Source organism: Orycteropus afer, unplaced genomic scaffold, assembly GCF_000298275.1.
Source record: "Orycteropus afer afer isolate SDZICR_OR568_19922 unplaced genomic scaffold, OryAfe1.0 scaffold00006, whole genome shotgun sequence".
Taxonomy (NCBI): domain Eukaryota; kingdom Metazoa; phylum Chordata; class Mammalia; order Tubulidentata; family Orycteropodidae; genus Orycteropus; species Orycteropus afer.
In genome coordinates, this window is record NW_006921593.1 from 16,567,768 (window position 1) to 16,582,183 (window position 14,416).

At 54.1% G+C, this 14,416-nt stretch overlaps 2 protein-coding genes across 2 annotated transcripts in view; one reads left to right on the top strand and one right to left on the bottom strand.

The window, feature by feature from the left end:
* Positions 1–2,137: 2,137 nt before the first annotated feature.
* Positions 2,138–3,361, bottom strand: LOC122150152 (basic proline-rich protein-like). The gene is made up of 2 exons (XM_042781210.1): positions 3,182–3,361; positions 2,138–2,920 (listed from the first exon to the last, which is right to left on the bottom strand). Exons 1-2 carry the CDS (start codon positions 3,359–3,361, stop codon positions 2,138–2,140), a joined length of 963 nt encoding a protein of 320 aa, XP_042637144.1.
* Positions 3,362–4,427: 1,066 nt separating this feature from the next.
* The window catches only part of PRKAR1B (protein kinase cAMP-dependent type I regulatory subunit beta), a 149,137-nt gene continuing 139,148 nt past the window's right edge, over positions 4,428–14,416 (top strand). The window contains exon 1 of the mRNA XM_007941327.2: positions 4,428–4,604. Within this exon, the coding sequence (XP_007939518.1) occupies positions 4,428–4,604 (177 nt within the window). The remainder of the gene's footprint in view (positions 4,605–14,416) is intronic.

Genomic DNA, 14,416 nt, shown 5'->3' on the forward strand with positions numbered 1-14,416 from the left:
GCCTGAGAAGATGTCTTCTCTGGAGAGAAATTATCTAACTCCCTAGGAAGCAGATTTGGCTGTAAGAATCCTAATTATTTTTGCTCACGGCCCTGGAATCTCGCTTGGGATTGCCTCTAGGCCACACTCAGCCTTGCTTCACCTCAGTGCCTTGTCCGTAGTCTCAGCTCGAGTCATGTCTCCCTTGGCTTGAGGATTTAATGACCCTTGGTAAAGTTCTTAGTCCTGCCGTGGTCCCTGCTGAACCTTGGGTAAATACTATCGTCTTCACATGAGTCGCCTTCATCCTTAGGCTGGGAGAGCTTACATAAACTGTCCCGGGAATGCAGGTGGTCAGCGGTAGAATCAGGATTCAGCCCCAGGAAGTCTACCTACAAGGCCTGTGCAGTGTCCTGGGGCCGTTGTAACAAAATGCATGCTGGGAGGTTTATAGAAGTTCGCGGTTCCGGAGCCTGGGAGTCCAGGATCAGGGTGTCGGCGGTGTTGGTTCCCTCTGGCGCTCTGCAGGACCATCTGTCGCCTGCTTCTCTCCCAGCTCTGGTGCTCCAGGTGCTCCTTGGCTTGCAGCTGCGCCCGCCTCTGTCCACACATGGTGCCCGTCTCTCTCCTGGGCTCTGCTTTCACAAGGACACTACTCAGGCTGGATGAGGGCCACCCACTCCATGTAACTGATAACATCTTCCAAGCCCCTATTTCCAAACAAGGTCCCGTTCACAGGTATCAGGGTCAGGACTTCAGCATGTCTTTTTTGGGGACCATGTCAAGCACAGTGCTCTGTGGCTCCTGTTTGCTTTCTGTACCCAGAAAATATGGATTGAGTTTCTCTCCTTGCCACAGGCAGTGAGGAAAGAACCACTCCCTGCCTGCTTACTGCTTTCAGCACCACAGGGAAATGTGATAATTCCAACATGTGGTTAGGGCTGTGACGAGAGGTACAGGCACCTTGGGCTTCAGAAGAGCAGAGTCAGGGTGCAGGGGGCCTTCAGGAAGTTCCCTGCAGAAGTAACACTTACGGTGAACCTTGGAAGGAAGCATTTTGAGGTGGGTGGGGATTAAGGCTTGCTCACTATGTCTGATCACTGGATGAACCCTGCAGTATGATTCTAGAGGGGAAGGAAGGACCTTCAGAGCTGGGAAAAGTGAGTGCCTTTGGTCGAGGTCTCTGGGTGGTGCGGATGGTTTGTGCTGGGCTGGTACCTGAAGGGCTGGCGGTTCAAGGCCACCCAGCAGCTCCATGCAAGAAAGGCCTGGAGACTTGTTTCCACAAAGATTACAGCTGAGAAAACCCTGTGGTCCCACTCTGTCTGGCACAGTCCAAATCTGTTCCAGCACGACAGAAGTGACAGTCGGACCGAGGAGACCTTTTTGGGATTTATTGGGACATTTGAATGGATAACCTGTCATCAAAGCCAGAATGGGTCACAGTCCAGCCAGATGGCACCTACTTGTTGACATCAGCATTGTGGCCCACTGGGTTTGCTGAGGAGCCCTGTCGATGCAGTGGTTAAAGCACTCAGCTGTGAACTGCAGGGTCCGAGGTTCGAAATCACCAGCCACCCCGTGGGAGAACCATGTGGCAGTCTGCTTCCTTAAAGACTGCAGTTTTGAAAATTCTCGGGGGGCAGTTCTGCTCTGCCCTACCAGGTCGCTGAGTTGGCATCAACACGGCCACAGTGGGTTTGGTTTTTGGTTTGGGTTTGCTGACCCAGCTCATGGTGCCCTCCTGCCTTTCTCAGTTTCAGATGCTGCCTGCCCCCTGCCCCTGCCCCCTTGTTAGCTTCCCTGGTGACCCTGTGCTCACACTCCGTTATCATGGGCCACTCACTGGTATTGAACGGGACCGTGGTAGTGGGTGCAGGTAGGAGATTGGATCATGGAAACACCGGGACAGTGGGGTTTGCCGAGGCCTCACTGCCACAATGTCCCTGAGGTACTCCCAGGCCCCAGATGCTGCCTGGATTCCGTGGGTGGTGGGAGAAAATATCAGGCCCACCCTGCCATGCCACCCTTCCCATCCGGTGAAGCAGACCCTTGACCAAGAAAGGAAATAGGCTGTGTTCACCCTGGGCATCCTCAACACTGGCCACTTCTCTGGCCTGGTGACAGACACTTGAGAGGGGGCACCTTGTGTGGGTCCCTAACTCAGAGAGCCAGCGGGTGGCCGCGCCTTGGGCAGCAATAAGCTGAGGGCCGTCACAGGGCTGGGGGCTTGGAAGGAGTAAGGGTAGAGAGGGTGGTGGGCTCCTCCTGGGTCTGTGGGCCTAGGCTGTGTGTCTGAGCGCCCAGCCCGCCAGCGCCCCAGTGAACCTGGCTCAGCAGCACGGGGTTGGGGGGGCCACCAGAGGCCGGGAGAGGAGGAGGGGATTGGGGAGGCCACAGCCGGACTCAGTGGGGAATGGAGTCTAGGGGGACAGAAGCGGGCCTGGGGGGAGTGGCACGGAGCGGGCGCTAGGCTCCCGGGGGCGTGCAGGCCAGGGTTGCGTGGCCACGGACCGGGACACAGGTCTGCGGGTGGTCGGCGGGGGCACCAGGCGGGAGAGGGGTCCGCGGGGCGCGGGGGCCGGGGCCGGGGCGTCGGCGGGGGCGGTGCTGCGCGGAGCCAATCGCCGCTGTCCCCCTCCCCCGCGCGGCCGCCCCGCGCGCGGTCCCCGCGCAGCAGCTGCCTCCGGCCTCCGGCATCGGTGCAGGTACGCGGGGCTGGGGGCCGGGGGCTGCCGCGGGACCCCCGGCCCCGGTGGGACGCTGGGCCTCGGGGAGGCCCCTCAGGACCAGGCGGAGATTCGGAAATGACGGGAATGTCCCCCGCCCCTTTGGGGAAGCGGCGCCCGAGGGGGAACCAGGGCCCGGGGAGGGGCGGGCGGCCCCCTCGACCCCCTCGACCCCCGGCGGGGGCGTTGGGTCCTGGAACCCCCTCCTGATTCTAGAGGGGTGTCCTGGTAGCCCTGGCTGGGGCCTGACACCCCCTCCTGGTCCTTTGGGGGATCTCGGCCCCAGCGCCACCCCGTCCTGGTCTTTTGGGGGATCTCGGCCCCAGCGCCACCCCCTCCTGGTCCTTGGGAGGGTCCCCCATCCTGGTCCTTGGCGGCTGTCCGGGCCCCGGCGTCCCCCCTCCTGATAGCCTGGGGGACGGCCGGCGCCCCCACCCAGATCCCTGGGGGAGTCCTGGACCCGGGGTCCCCACCCCCGCCGCGTCGCCGCCTCTCGGGTCCCTCGGGCCTGAACCCCGCCGGGCAGAGGCCGGGGGCGCCGCGGCGCGTCCCTGAGTGGGTGGGCGGGCCGGGCCCTGGTCGCGGGAGCTTGCCTGGGTGGTGGCGGGGCTGGGCCGGGCCGCGCGGGGACGCACTCGGTGACCCGCGCGCATTGTGATCTAAGGCCTGCGTTGGGCGCGCACAGCGTCGCCCCGAACGCCGCCCAGCTCCTGCCATTGTGCCCGGGCTTCTCATCCTTCCAGAAGGCCCCTGAGTGGGTTTTGCCCTTTTTCTTCGCTTCTGTCCAGCAGGTCGGCGCGGACCTGTGCAGCCTCTCTGACCTCCTCCGCTGTGTCTCCGGGAGAATTCCGCCTGGTGGGTCGGGGTCTGCCTGTGTTCCTCCTGGCCGTTATCGGGGTCCCCTGCTCCTGCACCCCCAAGCCCCTGTCCTCCCAGAGAGAGCACGGGGGGGCTCTCAGCCTCAAACAGTGTTTGAACCCCGTGCGTCCCCAGGGATCTGCCCAGACGGGAGGCTTCCTGGTGGTGGCCATTACGGTGGAGGTGGTTGGGCGCCCTCAAGGGCCACTCATAGGGACCCTGCTCGACAGAAGGAAACCCTGCCTGGTCCTGTGCCAGCCTCACAGCCGTTGCTGTTTGAGCCCGTTGTCACAGCCACGGTGTCAGTCCATGTCGCGAGGGCCTCCCCTTTTTCACTGACCCTCTACTTTACTAAGCGTGGTGTCCTTCTCCAGGGACTGGTCCCTTCTGAGAACAAAACCCAAGTACCAGAGACAAAGTCCGGCTTGTCTCAGACTTCTTATGATATATTGGGGACTCAACCAACAGGTTGGTAGTTCAAACCCACCCAGAGGCCCTCAGAAGAAAGGCGGGCAGGTCTGCTTGCGAAAGCTCACAGCCTTTGCAAATTCCTTGGGGCACGGTTCTGCCCTGACACACGGGCAGTGAGCGTGAGTCAGAATTGCCTTGTGGGCGCTGGTTTGGTGTTTGGTTTTAGGTCTGCTCAACGACTCATCTAGCCCTGCAAAAGGTGCTAAGCAGCATGTGTTGCACGTTGCCCGTTTCCCTGGCAGGAGCATGAGCAGTGCCTTTACGATGTGTGTACTTTTAATTCCTGTGGGGCGCTGCCCAGGCCCCGGGCTAGCTGGTGCGAAGGCCTGACCGCCTGTGTTCTCCTTTCCTCCCGTTTCCTCGAACAGGAAGAAGGAAGACGCCCTCACCATGGCTTGTCCCTCCCCTTGGCTCTCCGAGGAGGATGAGAGTCTCAAAGGGTGTGAACTGTATGTCCATAAGCACAGTATTCAGCAGGTGCTCAAAGAATGCATCGTGCACCTGTGTATCACCAAGCCGGACCGGCCCATGAGATTCCTGCGGGAGCACTTTGAAGCACTGGAGAAGGTCAGTGGCTTTGACCACCTGGGATCAGGTGGGGAGCACCTAGCCAACCAAACACGCTTCCTGTCTGTTATTCCATAGTCTGTCATTCCATAGCCTGTCATTCCATAGCCTGTCATTCCATAGTCTGTCATTCCATAGTGAATGTCAAGTGCCCCCCAGAAATGTGGTCTGTGTGGGGCTCCCCAGGAGCATGTGGGGAGAAGCCAGTCTGGGCCTGACCATGCCTTGTATGTGCTCATGGGTTCATTGTGCAGTGAGGTCTTCCCGGCCACAGATATCCACCTTCCTTTTCTAGGTGGCTCAGGGTCTCCAGCCGTCTTCAGAGGTCTCCTTGGAGGTGTCACAGGGTCTTAGGGTCCAGCTGACTGTTACAGAACCCACTCAGAGCACAGAGGTGGAGACCAGGTCTAGCTTTGGATGCCACTGGCATTGGGAGTCAGGGAAGGAGCTCTGATCGCTGAGGTTGGAAGCTGGAGTTTGTGTGACTCCGCTTCTAGGGGAAGAAAATGCCCCTCAGTGTGTGTGTGTGTGTGTGTGCGGTGTGCATACGTGGTATGCGTGTGTTGGGGGGGCAAGCTCATGCGGCTCCACCCCTTCTCTCTGAGTAGAAAGACCCCTGTGCACTTACATCCCAATGAAAGGGTCTCCCACCCCTCCTGGCCCCCTGCATCTGGGCTCTTCTTGTGGCTGAAAGACATGTTGGGACAGCAGCCCTGCTGGGGGCTCTCTGAGGGGCCTCACTTTTTATTTTTATTTTTTTAAATTTTTGTTGTGATTTGGGTGAAAGTTTACAGAGCAAATTTGCTTTCTCTACAGCAGTTCATACACATTTTGTTTTATGATACTGATTGCAACTCCCATAATGTAACAGCTCTCTTCCCACTTCCTCCCTGTGGTTACCTCTTTGTGCTCTCCTTTCATGCATTTGTGCCCCCTGAGCTGTCTCCCTGTGCAAATACTGCCCTTCTGTTCTGGTGGTGTAGTGGATAAGGCACTTGGCTGCTCACGAGAAGGTTGGTGGCTCAATCTTGGTTTTGCTAGAGCTTCCCACAATGGAGGCATGTGTTTATACCCCTGAGCAGAGCGTGCTGGTTTACCCACCCTCGCCGCTCTGGCTGTTTCCTGGTGAACAGTTGTTTTCGTTTGGTCGGTGACAGTGATCATAAAACCCTGACCCATCTTTCTCTGGTCACTCCTGAGGTCAGACACTGAGGAAAGACGGTCTGGTGCAGGAATTCCAGCTCCAAGCCCATGGGCTTCTGTTCTGAGCCTTTGGAAGGGCAGAATCAGTAAGGGACAGTATACCCTCTTCCATATCAAATCAGAGCCTCATTGAAACTAGAGTGAGTCAGACTGGTTTGTTGACGACTGATTTCCAGCCAGGCAATGAAAGAGCAGGTACCTAAAAACAGTGACACTGAGTCTCACCGGATGTGAACCACAGGCACGGCTGGAGGCGAGGGCCCCTCAGGAGGCCTGAGGCCTGTGGAGGCAAGACCTGAGCCCAGGCAGCCCTGTGGGAACCCAGCTGTGGCTCTCAGTGGGAGACCCCTCACCCCCCAGAGCACATTTGACAGGAGACATTTTTGGTTGCTATAATCGGGAGAGGGTGCTGCTGTTACCATGTGGGAGGTGCGGGCCAGGGATGCTGTTAAACTTGCTGTAATGCACAAGACACCCCCACTCCCTAGTGAATGGTCTGGGTCCACATTGTCAATGGTGCCAGGATGGAGACGTCCTGGAATACAGGGAAGGTGATGGGCCCAAGGTCACCAGGCCATGGAATGGGCAGGATGTAGTAACAGCAAGGATTTGGAGACACAGGCTGGAAGTTGGGGTGATGCCTGGGAGACAAGGAGGACCCAGAAGAAAGAGGTTTTGGGGGCCCGATATCTATGAAGGCCATCCAGGTGAGATGCAGAGCAGGAGGTACCTGGAGACCATGTGCAGAGGTGTCGCAGCCGAGAAGGTGTGAGGGAGACAAGGTGCACAGGCGTCAAGCCAGAGGTGAGGAGGTTGCTTCAGGATGGGGCGTGGAGCGACGTGGTCAGGCTGGGCCAGCGGGGCCATTTGTCTTAGACATGGGGTAAGAGCAGTAGATCTGCTGGGACCTGAGGCTCTGAGTGAGTGGAGGGGCCACTTACCAGAAGGGAGCCATGAGGAGAGGCAGGGCTGTGTGGGAAATGTGGACTTCCTCTTGGACCTGGCAGGTCTGAGTTGTTAAGGGGGCAGCCAGCCTTGAGCTTGGAGCAGGGGACAAGCCAGGGCAAAGATGTGCAGGTCTGGGAAGCTGAACGGTTCATGGATTTCCTGGGAGGTAATTTCTTAACCTGCCTTTACCTGGGAGAACTGAAGCTCAAAGATGTGGGGCAGCTGGCCCACAGTCAGGTGGTCAGGGATGCCCCCATTCCAGTCCTGCTTCTAAGTGGAGACCCCTTCTGCTATTTAGCACTGCATAGACCCTCACGCTCTCAGTCACGGTCCCCATAACTGCCTTCTCAGGCGTGGCAGGGTGATCTCCTCACGTCCATACCAACAGAGCATTGCTAAGTGACGACAACCCGGTGCTGTCCAGCCGACTTGACACCATGTGTCAGAGTCAGGCTGGGCTCTACAGGCTGTGATTTGTACAGGAGTAAATTGGCAGCCCTTTCTTCTAGACACTGGGTAGGTTCGATCCACCAACTTTAGGTTAACTGTCCAGCACAGTGTGTTAGTGCCACCCAGGGCCTTTAAGCGTACAAAATACCGTCCACGGCACAAGCCTGTTTTAGTCAAAGGTCACGCCAACAATAATGCATCCATATGAACCCTCACACTCTCAGTCATGGCCCCCATAAAGAGGGGGTCCACCAGTCGTTGGTGGTGGGAGCGCCTCGGGGCTTGTCCTTTCTGGGAGATGGTTGACAGGGATGGGCCTGCTGTGGAATTTAGAAATTCTTTGAAATTGGAGCCATATTTTAAAAAATCCATTTTGGTGGAAGATGCATGACAAAGTTTGTCATTTTTACGGTTTTCGAGCTGCGACTCGGCGGTGTTACTCACAGCCACCATGTTGTGCAGCCGTCACCGCGGTCTCCAAAGCCTGAGAAGTGAGCTGCTGCTGAGGCGACTGGAGCCCCTGCTGCCCTGGTCTGGTTGGAGCAGAGCTGCACCCCCAGGGTTGCCAGCCGCTGGTTTTCTTGGCAGGAGACAGCCAGGCCTTTCTTCCTGGTCTGCCTTAGTCTGGAAATGCCCCTGAAACCTGTTCAGCATCAGAGCCTCCGTGGACAGGCGGGTGGTGGCTCAGCATGGGGTACCTCAGCCGGGAAGTGCACCTGGGTCTCCCTCACGGAAGGCAGGGGTCCTAGCAGTGGACCTCACTGCCCTGGTGCCAGTTGCCATGGAGAGGAGTCTGGCTCACGGTGCCCCGTGTGTCAGGGTAGAGCCGCGCTCTGTAGGGTTCTCAGACGGCAGTCAGCAGGTCTCCAACCCACCATTTAGCAGTGAGAATGCTAAGTGCTTGTCCTACCCAGGGCCTCCTCCAAAAGTCTCTCATCACCCCCAACAGGAACTCAGCACCCCTTCAGCACAAGCTCTCCATGCCCCTTCCCAGCCCCCTGGGCCCTAATCTCCTCTCTGCCTCTGCGGCTTTGCCTGTTTTCGGTCATGTATGTGGGGTCAGACAGTGTGTGGTCTTTCGTGTCTGGTTCTCTCACGCAGTCCTGTCCTTGAGGTTAGTCACGTCAGAGCATGGACCTTTATGGTTGAGGGTCTTTATGGATCTTCATTTCGCTTTATAGCTAAGGGATGCTCTTAGTCGTCTCAGTCTGTCAACAGAGGTACCATAAGTGGGTGACCTTAATGAACAGAAACTTAGTTTCTCCCAGTTCAGGGGCTGGAAGTCTGAAGTCAGGGCACCAGCTCCAACGGAAGCTTTCTCTGTCGGCTCTGGGGTCCTTGTCTCTGCAGCCTCTGTTCCTGGGCTCCCGGATGATCATGTGGCCCATAGCTTCCCTCCCTGTGTGCTTGCTTGTTCAGTCTGCTGTTTGCTGTCTCAGAAGAGATGGACTTGGGACACATCCTGCACTAACATGGCCTCATCGACATAACAAAGAAACCCCATTCCTACATGGGATGATAACCAGAGGTTCTGACTCATAGCGACCCGCCTTGGGTTTCGGAGGCAGTGAATATTTACAGAAGTAGATTGCGCAGTCTTCCTTCTGTGGAGCAGCTGGTGGGTTTGAACGGCTGGTTAGCAGTCAGATGTCTCAGGCACTGCATCATCAGAGCTCCTTAAGCAGAGGTTAGGGCTTAGGATTTACAACACACATATTTGGGGAACCCAGTGCGATTTGTAGCAGGCTCCATTGTCTGATGGACTACACGGTGCTTATCTGCCATGTGTTGATGGACATGTGCATTGTGTCCCCTGTTGACCAGTGTCAACAGTGCAGCTGGGACCATTCGTACACATGTCTAGTTCTGTATGTGGGTGCATTTTTCTGGGGAGGATGGACCTCAGCTTGAGTGGGGTTCTCCAGTGATTTTGAGATTCCTGAATATAAGGTAGGCACTTTGGTGGCATAGTGCCTAAGGCATCTGACTGCTAACCAGAAGGCTGGCTGTTCAAACCCACCAGCCACTTCTTGGAAGGAAGGTTGGGCAATCTACTTCCGTAGTGCTACTGCCTCAGACACCCAAGGAGGGGTCACTATGAGTTGGGTCCAACTCGACGGCACATAACAACAACAACAAATGAAAGTCTGCTCTCCTGTGACATTCTCCTGCCCAGGTGATGCTCACAAGCTCTTTAGAACCTGAGGATGCCGAGTACTGTTGAGAGCGTGGGACACTGGCTGTCTCGGACCTCAGGCCACTGCTCACGGGAGGGGAGCAATGGCTAAGGGGGCTGGCCGGGTGGGACCACCTGGAAGGCTGGGCTGTCCTCGGTGGTCACAGTGGCATGCATGTTGGGAGGGCTTGATAAGGTGCCCGGGAGGACGTCTGGCCTTTCGTCCTGGCCGGGGGATGTCCTAGTTCCCAGCACCCAGCCGACTGGCTCTGGTGAGTGAGTTTTTCACCTGCAACCATTTAGGAGGGGCAGTTAATCTGTGGTGGTGACTTGGGGGGGATTCCTTATCCACTGCCAAACCCAGCACTATGGCGTCCCCACCCAGACTCTAACTTTCACAAGCCGGTCACAGTGTCATCCAGCCTGTGTGGTAAACCTCTGTTTTTTCTGACACTTTTTCTTGCTTTGCAGTACACATGTACACACACACATGCACACACATGTGTGTATGTGTGCATGTGCGCAGCATGTCTGCAGTTTTTGTTTGATTTTTCTCCATGTGCATCTCATGGCCGGGAAACAGTCACCTCATGAGTGATGTGGTATAATGTTGACCTTTTCTCTACTTGGATGATTTGATGCTTTTCTGTTTGTCTTTCCTTCAGCAAATACCTTTATGGTCACTGTGTTGTTGGTGGCTGAGTGGGTCTCACTCACGGTGACCTCTGTGTACCGGGACGAAGCTTTGCCCGGGCCTGGGCTGTCTTCACTGGCCATAATGAAATGGCTTCAAAGAGGAAAGACCATATGCACACATTGCAGTAAACTGGAGTTGTGGTGTCTGAATATTTTTCATTTTTGAACCGTATTACTAGCTTGTCCTCCATAGAGTCAAATGAACTCAGGGTTCCCTTAAAGGGCTAAGGAACCCTCATATCATAGCACAGTGGTTAAGCACTGAGCTGTGAACTGAAAGGTCGGCAATTCAAATCCATCAACTGCTCTGTGGAAGATATATGTGGCAGTCTGCTTCCATAAATATGACAGCCTTGGAGACCCTGTAGGCACTTCTGCTCTGTCCTCTAGGGGCGCTGTGAGTTGGAATCGACCCCACAGCAGTGGGCGTGGTTTGGGCTTTGCTTCTGTGAAGACTGACAGCCTTGGAGACCCTGTGGTGCAGTTCCACTCTGTCCTCTAGGGGCGCTATGGGTCAGAATGGACTCCATGGCAGTGGGCGTGGTTTGGGCTTTGCTTTTGTGAAGACTGACAGCCTTGGAGACCCTGTGGTGCAGTTCCGCTCTGTCCTCTAGGGGCGCTGTGGGTTGGAATCGACCCCAAGGCAGTAGGTAGTGTGGGTGACTCTCACTACTTTCCCAGCTCTGTAGCACTGTCTCTGATGATGATGGTTGCTTGTGCTGGTTTGACGGCTGTGTGATGCCTCGAGTGGCCTTTGCCATCTTCCTGGTGGCATGGTGCCATGTTGGCTTTCCTCTTGTCTGTTGGTCAAACAGGATGATGATCCAGGCTAGTGCTGTGGCCATTAATAAACTGACAAGTGACATGGGAGAAAAAGAGCTTGCATTGCACTGTGGCATGAATGGGCACACACTTAGCTGTGAAATCGGGAGAAGCCTGTCGGCTGTCTGCAGATGTCGGAGGATCATACGGGGCCACGCAGATAAGCAGGCAGGCCGTTCCCGACAGCTGCAGGTGACCACTGGGCTGTGGGGTTACTGTGTTTGGAGGCTCAGCATGCGCTTCCTGGCGACCGGCACTGCAGATACCATTATGTCCACAGACACAGACATACGCTGACTGGCCCTGGCTTATTTATTGCTTTGTCTTGTAAATGTGGGTTCTTCTATTTTTCATTTTATTCTAAGTCACAACAATGTAAGAATAAAAATCATCATCAAAGGGTTTCTCTAGATCAGAAGATAAATCATTACAAATATATACCCTTATTACAGACCCTTCTGAGACTGTAGGTCAATCCAAACAGTGAGAAGACAGTGTGAAAAAGAAACCACTTTAGTCATGTTCATGTTTTTAAAAAACAATAATTGATTGTGTTTTCAGTGCAAGTTTGCCCAGTAATTAGGGTCCCATCCAACAGTTTCTGCACAAATTGTTCAGGGGCATTGGGCATGTTCTTCACTTGCTGAACATTCATTGATTTCCGTTCCACTTGGCCTGGCCCTGGGCATCTAGCTTCCTGGCCCCCTTCTCATCTTTTCCCTTAAAGTCACTGTTGACTGTTTGGCCTCACGTGGGTGATTTTTTACAGGAGCACAGTGCCCGTGGGTGATGCTTATTAGTTTAGCTCAATAACAGTCTGTTCTTTAGCTAAAAGGTGACCTGAGGGCCTAGTCTCAGTTCCAGGTTTAAAGACTATCTCTGGTCTCAAGAAAAAACTAGATGGTGCCTAGCTACCACTGTCAACCACTCGTAGAGGGATCTAAGTAGGAGATCCTGGATAGAGTGGGAAAACAATGTGGAACAAAACTCAAAATCATTTGGGAATGGGTGGGGAAAGGGCACCAGGTTTGCTGGTCTGATAGAGCCTGATAGAACCACTGAGACTATGGTCCCTAGCTACCCTTCAGGTCTGGAATTGAACCCACTCCTGTGGCTTCCAGCCAAACAAAAGACAGGCATATGAGCTGAACATTTACAGTAGGTAGATACACTCCTTGGAGAGATCAATCATGGGAGAATAGAAGAGCTGTGTATGCACAGGAAAACAGCTCAAGGGGCAGGAATGCATGGAGGGAAGGACACAGGGAAGAGCTAACTATGGGGAGGAAGTGGGAGGGGAGCTGTTGCATTGTGGGACACTACAGTCAATGTCATGAGACAAAGTGTATGTGAGCTGCTGTATGGAAAGTGAATTTGCTCTGTAAACTTCACCCAAATCACAATTAAAAAAAAAAAAGAGTATCTCTGATCTCAGCCGGTCCAGTAAGGCTGGTCTTTGAAGACTATGAATTCTGCAATGGTGGTTGGGCACCGTCTAGTTCTTCTCTTCTCAGGTAGGTGAGGCCATGGTTCGTGTAGACGATTCATCTGATTGACTCGCTTCTTCTCTGAGACTTTGGCTTCCTTCCTTCATTTTGCTGTGGGCGAGAAGAGTCCAGCAGTTGTATCCTAGGTGGCTGCTCATGCGTAAGTTTGTAAGACCCACCTGCTACACACCTCACTCACATATGAACTCTGTGAGCTGTGTTGAGCCAACTGACTGAGATGTCCCAGAGGCAATGGTCCTTCAAACCCAGAAAAGCAGTTCTGCAAGGTGTATGGTTATGTCTGAGACACGTCCTAACTGTGCCCCCATGTGCTTTATTGTATATGTACGGACACACATGTACGCACACACATATGTGCAGATACGTACACCCATATAGACACACTTACATATTCAAACAAGGAGCTCTGGAGCTGTAGTGGTTAAAGCATTTGGCTGCTAACCAAAAGGTTGGTGGTTTGAGCCCACCAGCTGCTCTGTGGGAGAAAGATGAGGTAGTCGACTTCTGTAAACATTGCAGCCTATGGGGCGGTTCTGCTCGGTTGCATGGGGTCGCTATGAGTCGAAATTGACTTGATGGCTGTGGGTTTGGGTTAAATACTCACACATACATACTTTCACACGTTTGCATACATGGAGCTCTGGTGGCATAGTGCCTAAGGCATTTGACTGCTAACCACCCCTCGGAAGGAAGACTGGGCAATCTACTTCGGTAGTGATATTACCTTGGAAGGCCAAGGAGGGGTCGCTGTGAGTAGGATCTGACTCGCCGCAGTGAGTTTTCTGCACTTTTGTTTTACATATATTTGCATGCATATCTGCCTGCACACGTATGTTTTGGTTGTTGCTGTCGTCATACAGTTATACATACCATGTTGTCGTTGTTGTTACGTGCTGTCACGTCAGCTCCGACTCCCACTACTACTGCTATGCACTGCTGTGGAGTCGGAGCTGACTCCTAGCAACCCCTCCTTGGGTTTCTGAGGCAGTATCTCTAGGGAAGTAGATTGCCTAACCTTCCTTCCGAGGAGTGGCTGTCAGATGCCTTAGGCACTGCACTACCACAGCTGGATATCCTTCTCCGGGAAATAGTGCCTCTGACAACACGACCAAAGGAGGTGAGACCAAGTCTGCCGTTCTGCTAACTGCTTCCAAGGAGCAGCCCAGCTGCACTTCTTCCAGGACAGATCTCGTTCTGCTGGCAGTCCATTGTGTTTTCAGAATTCTTCACCAGCACCACAATTCAGATAGATTGATTCTTCTTCCATCTTTCTTATTCATTGTCCAGCTTTCACATGCATATAAGGCTATTAAAAATACCGTGGGTTGGGTCAGGCGCACCATAGTCTTCAAAGTGACATATCTATTTTTTAATTTATTTTAAGAGCTTGTTTTATATTCAACATTACTTGCACATTTAGTTTCACTCGCCATTTACCATGTCCCACCCTGACCCCGTCTCCTCTCCTCCCTGTCAGTAACCTTCCCCCGGTGCCCCTCATGGTTATGCACTCCTGTCTGCCCTGGGTTTCCTCCATGTGAATGTTGCCCCTCTGGTGCCCCATGGCCTATTGCTCTACAGGATGTATTTCCATAGAGTATGTGGGTGCGTCATCCTGGGTTGAGTGGTCTGCATGTACATCTTGTTAATTATTGGGCTCAGAGCCAGCCCCTGGGGCTGTGTTTTATTCCAGGTGCAGAATGTATTCCAGGACCATAGTATTGGGGGTCTCACTAGATTGCATCTGACCAGTAATCCTGGTCATTATTGAGTTGTTGGATTTTGTTCCACGTTTTTCCTCCCACTCTATCCAGGATCTCCGGATTTGATCCTTTCCTGAGTGGTTGACATTGGTAGCCAGGCACCATCTAGTTCTGGTCTCGAGGGCCATCATGTCCTAGGGCTGATTGCTTCCAAATGCCCTTGTTTTTTTGCAGTCTTCTTCGCTTCCAACGCTAGGAGACCATTAGGTCCATCTTAGATGGCTGCTTGAAAGCTTTTTTTTTTTT

What these genes read in the sequence shown, in the direction of transcription:
- LOC122150152 (XM_042781210.1), bottom strand. Translation starts at nt 3,361, where the DNA reads ATGCGCGCGGGTCACCGAGTGCGTCCCCGCGCGGCCCGGCCCAGCCCC. An exon ending in GAGGCGGCGACGCGGCGGGG is followed by an intron (nt 2,921 to 3,181) that starts GTGGGGACCCCG and finishes ACACCCCTCTAG; the next exon opens with AATCAGGAGGGGGTTCCAGG.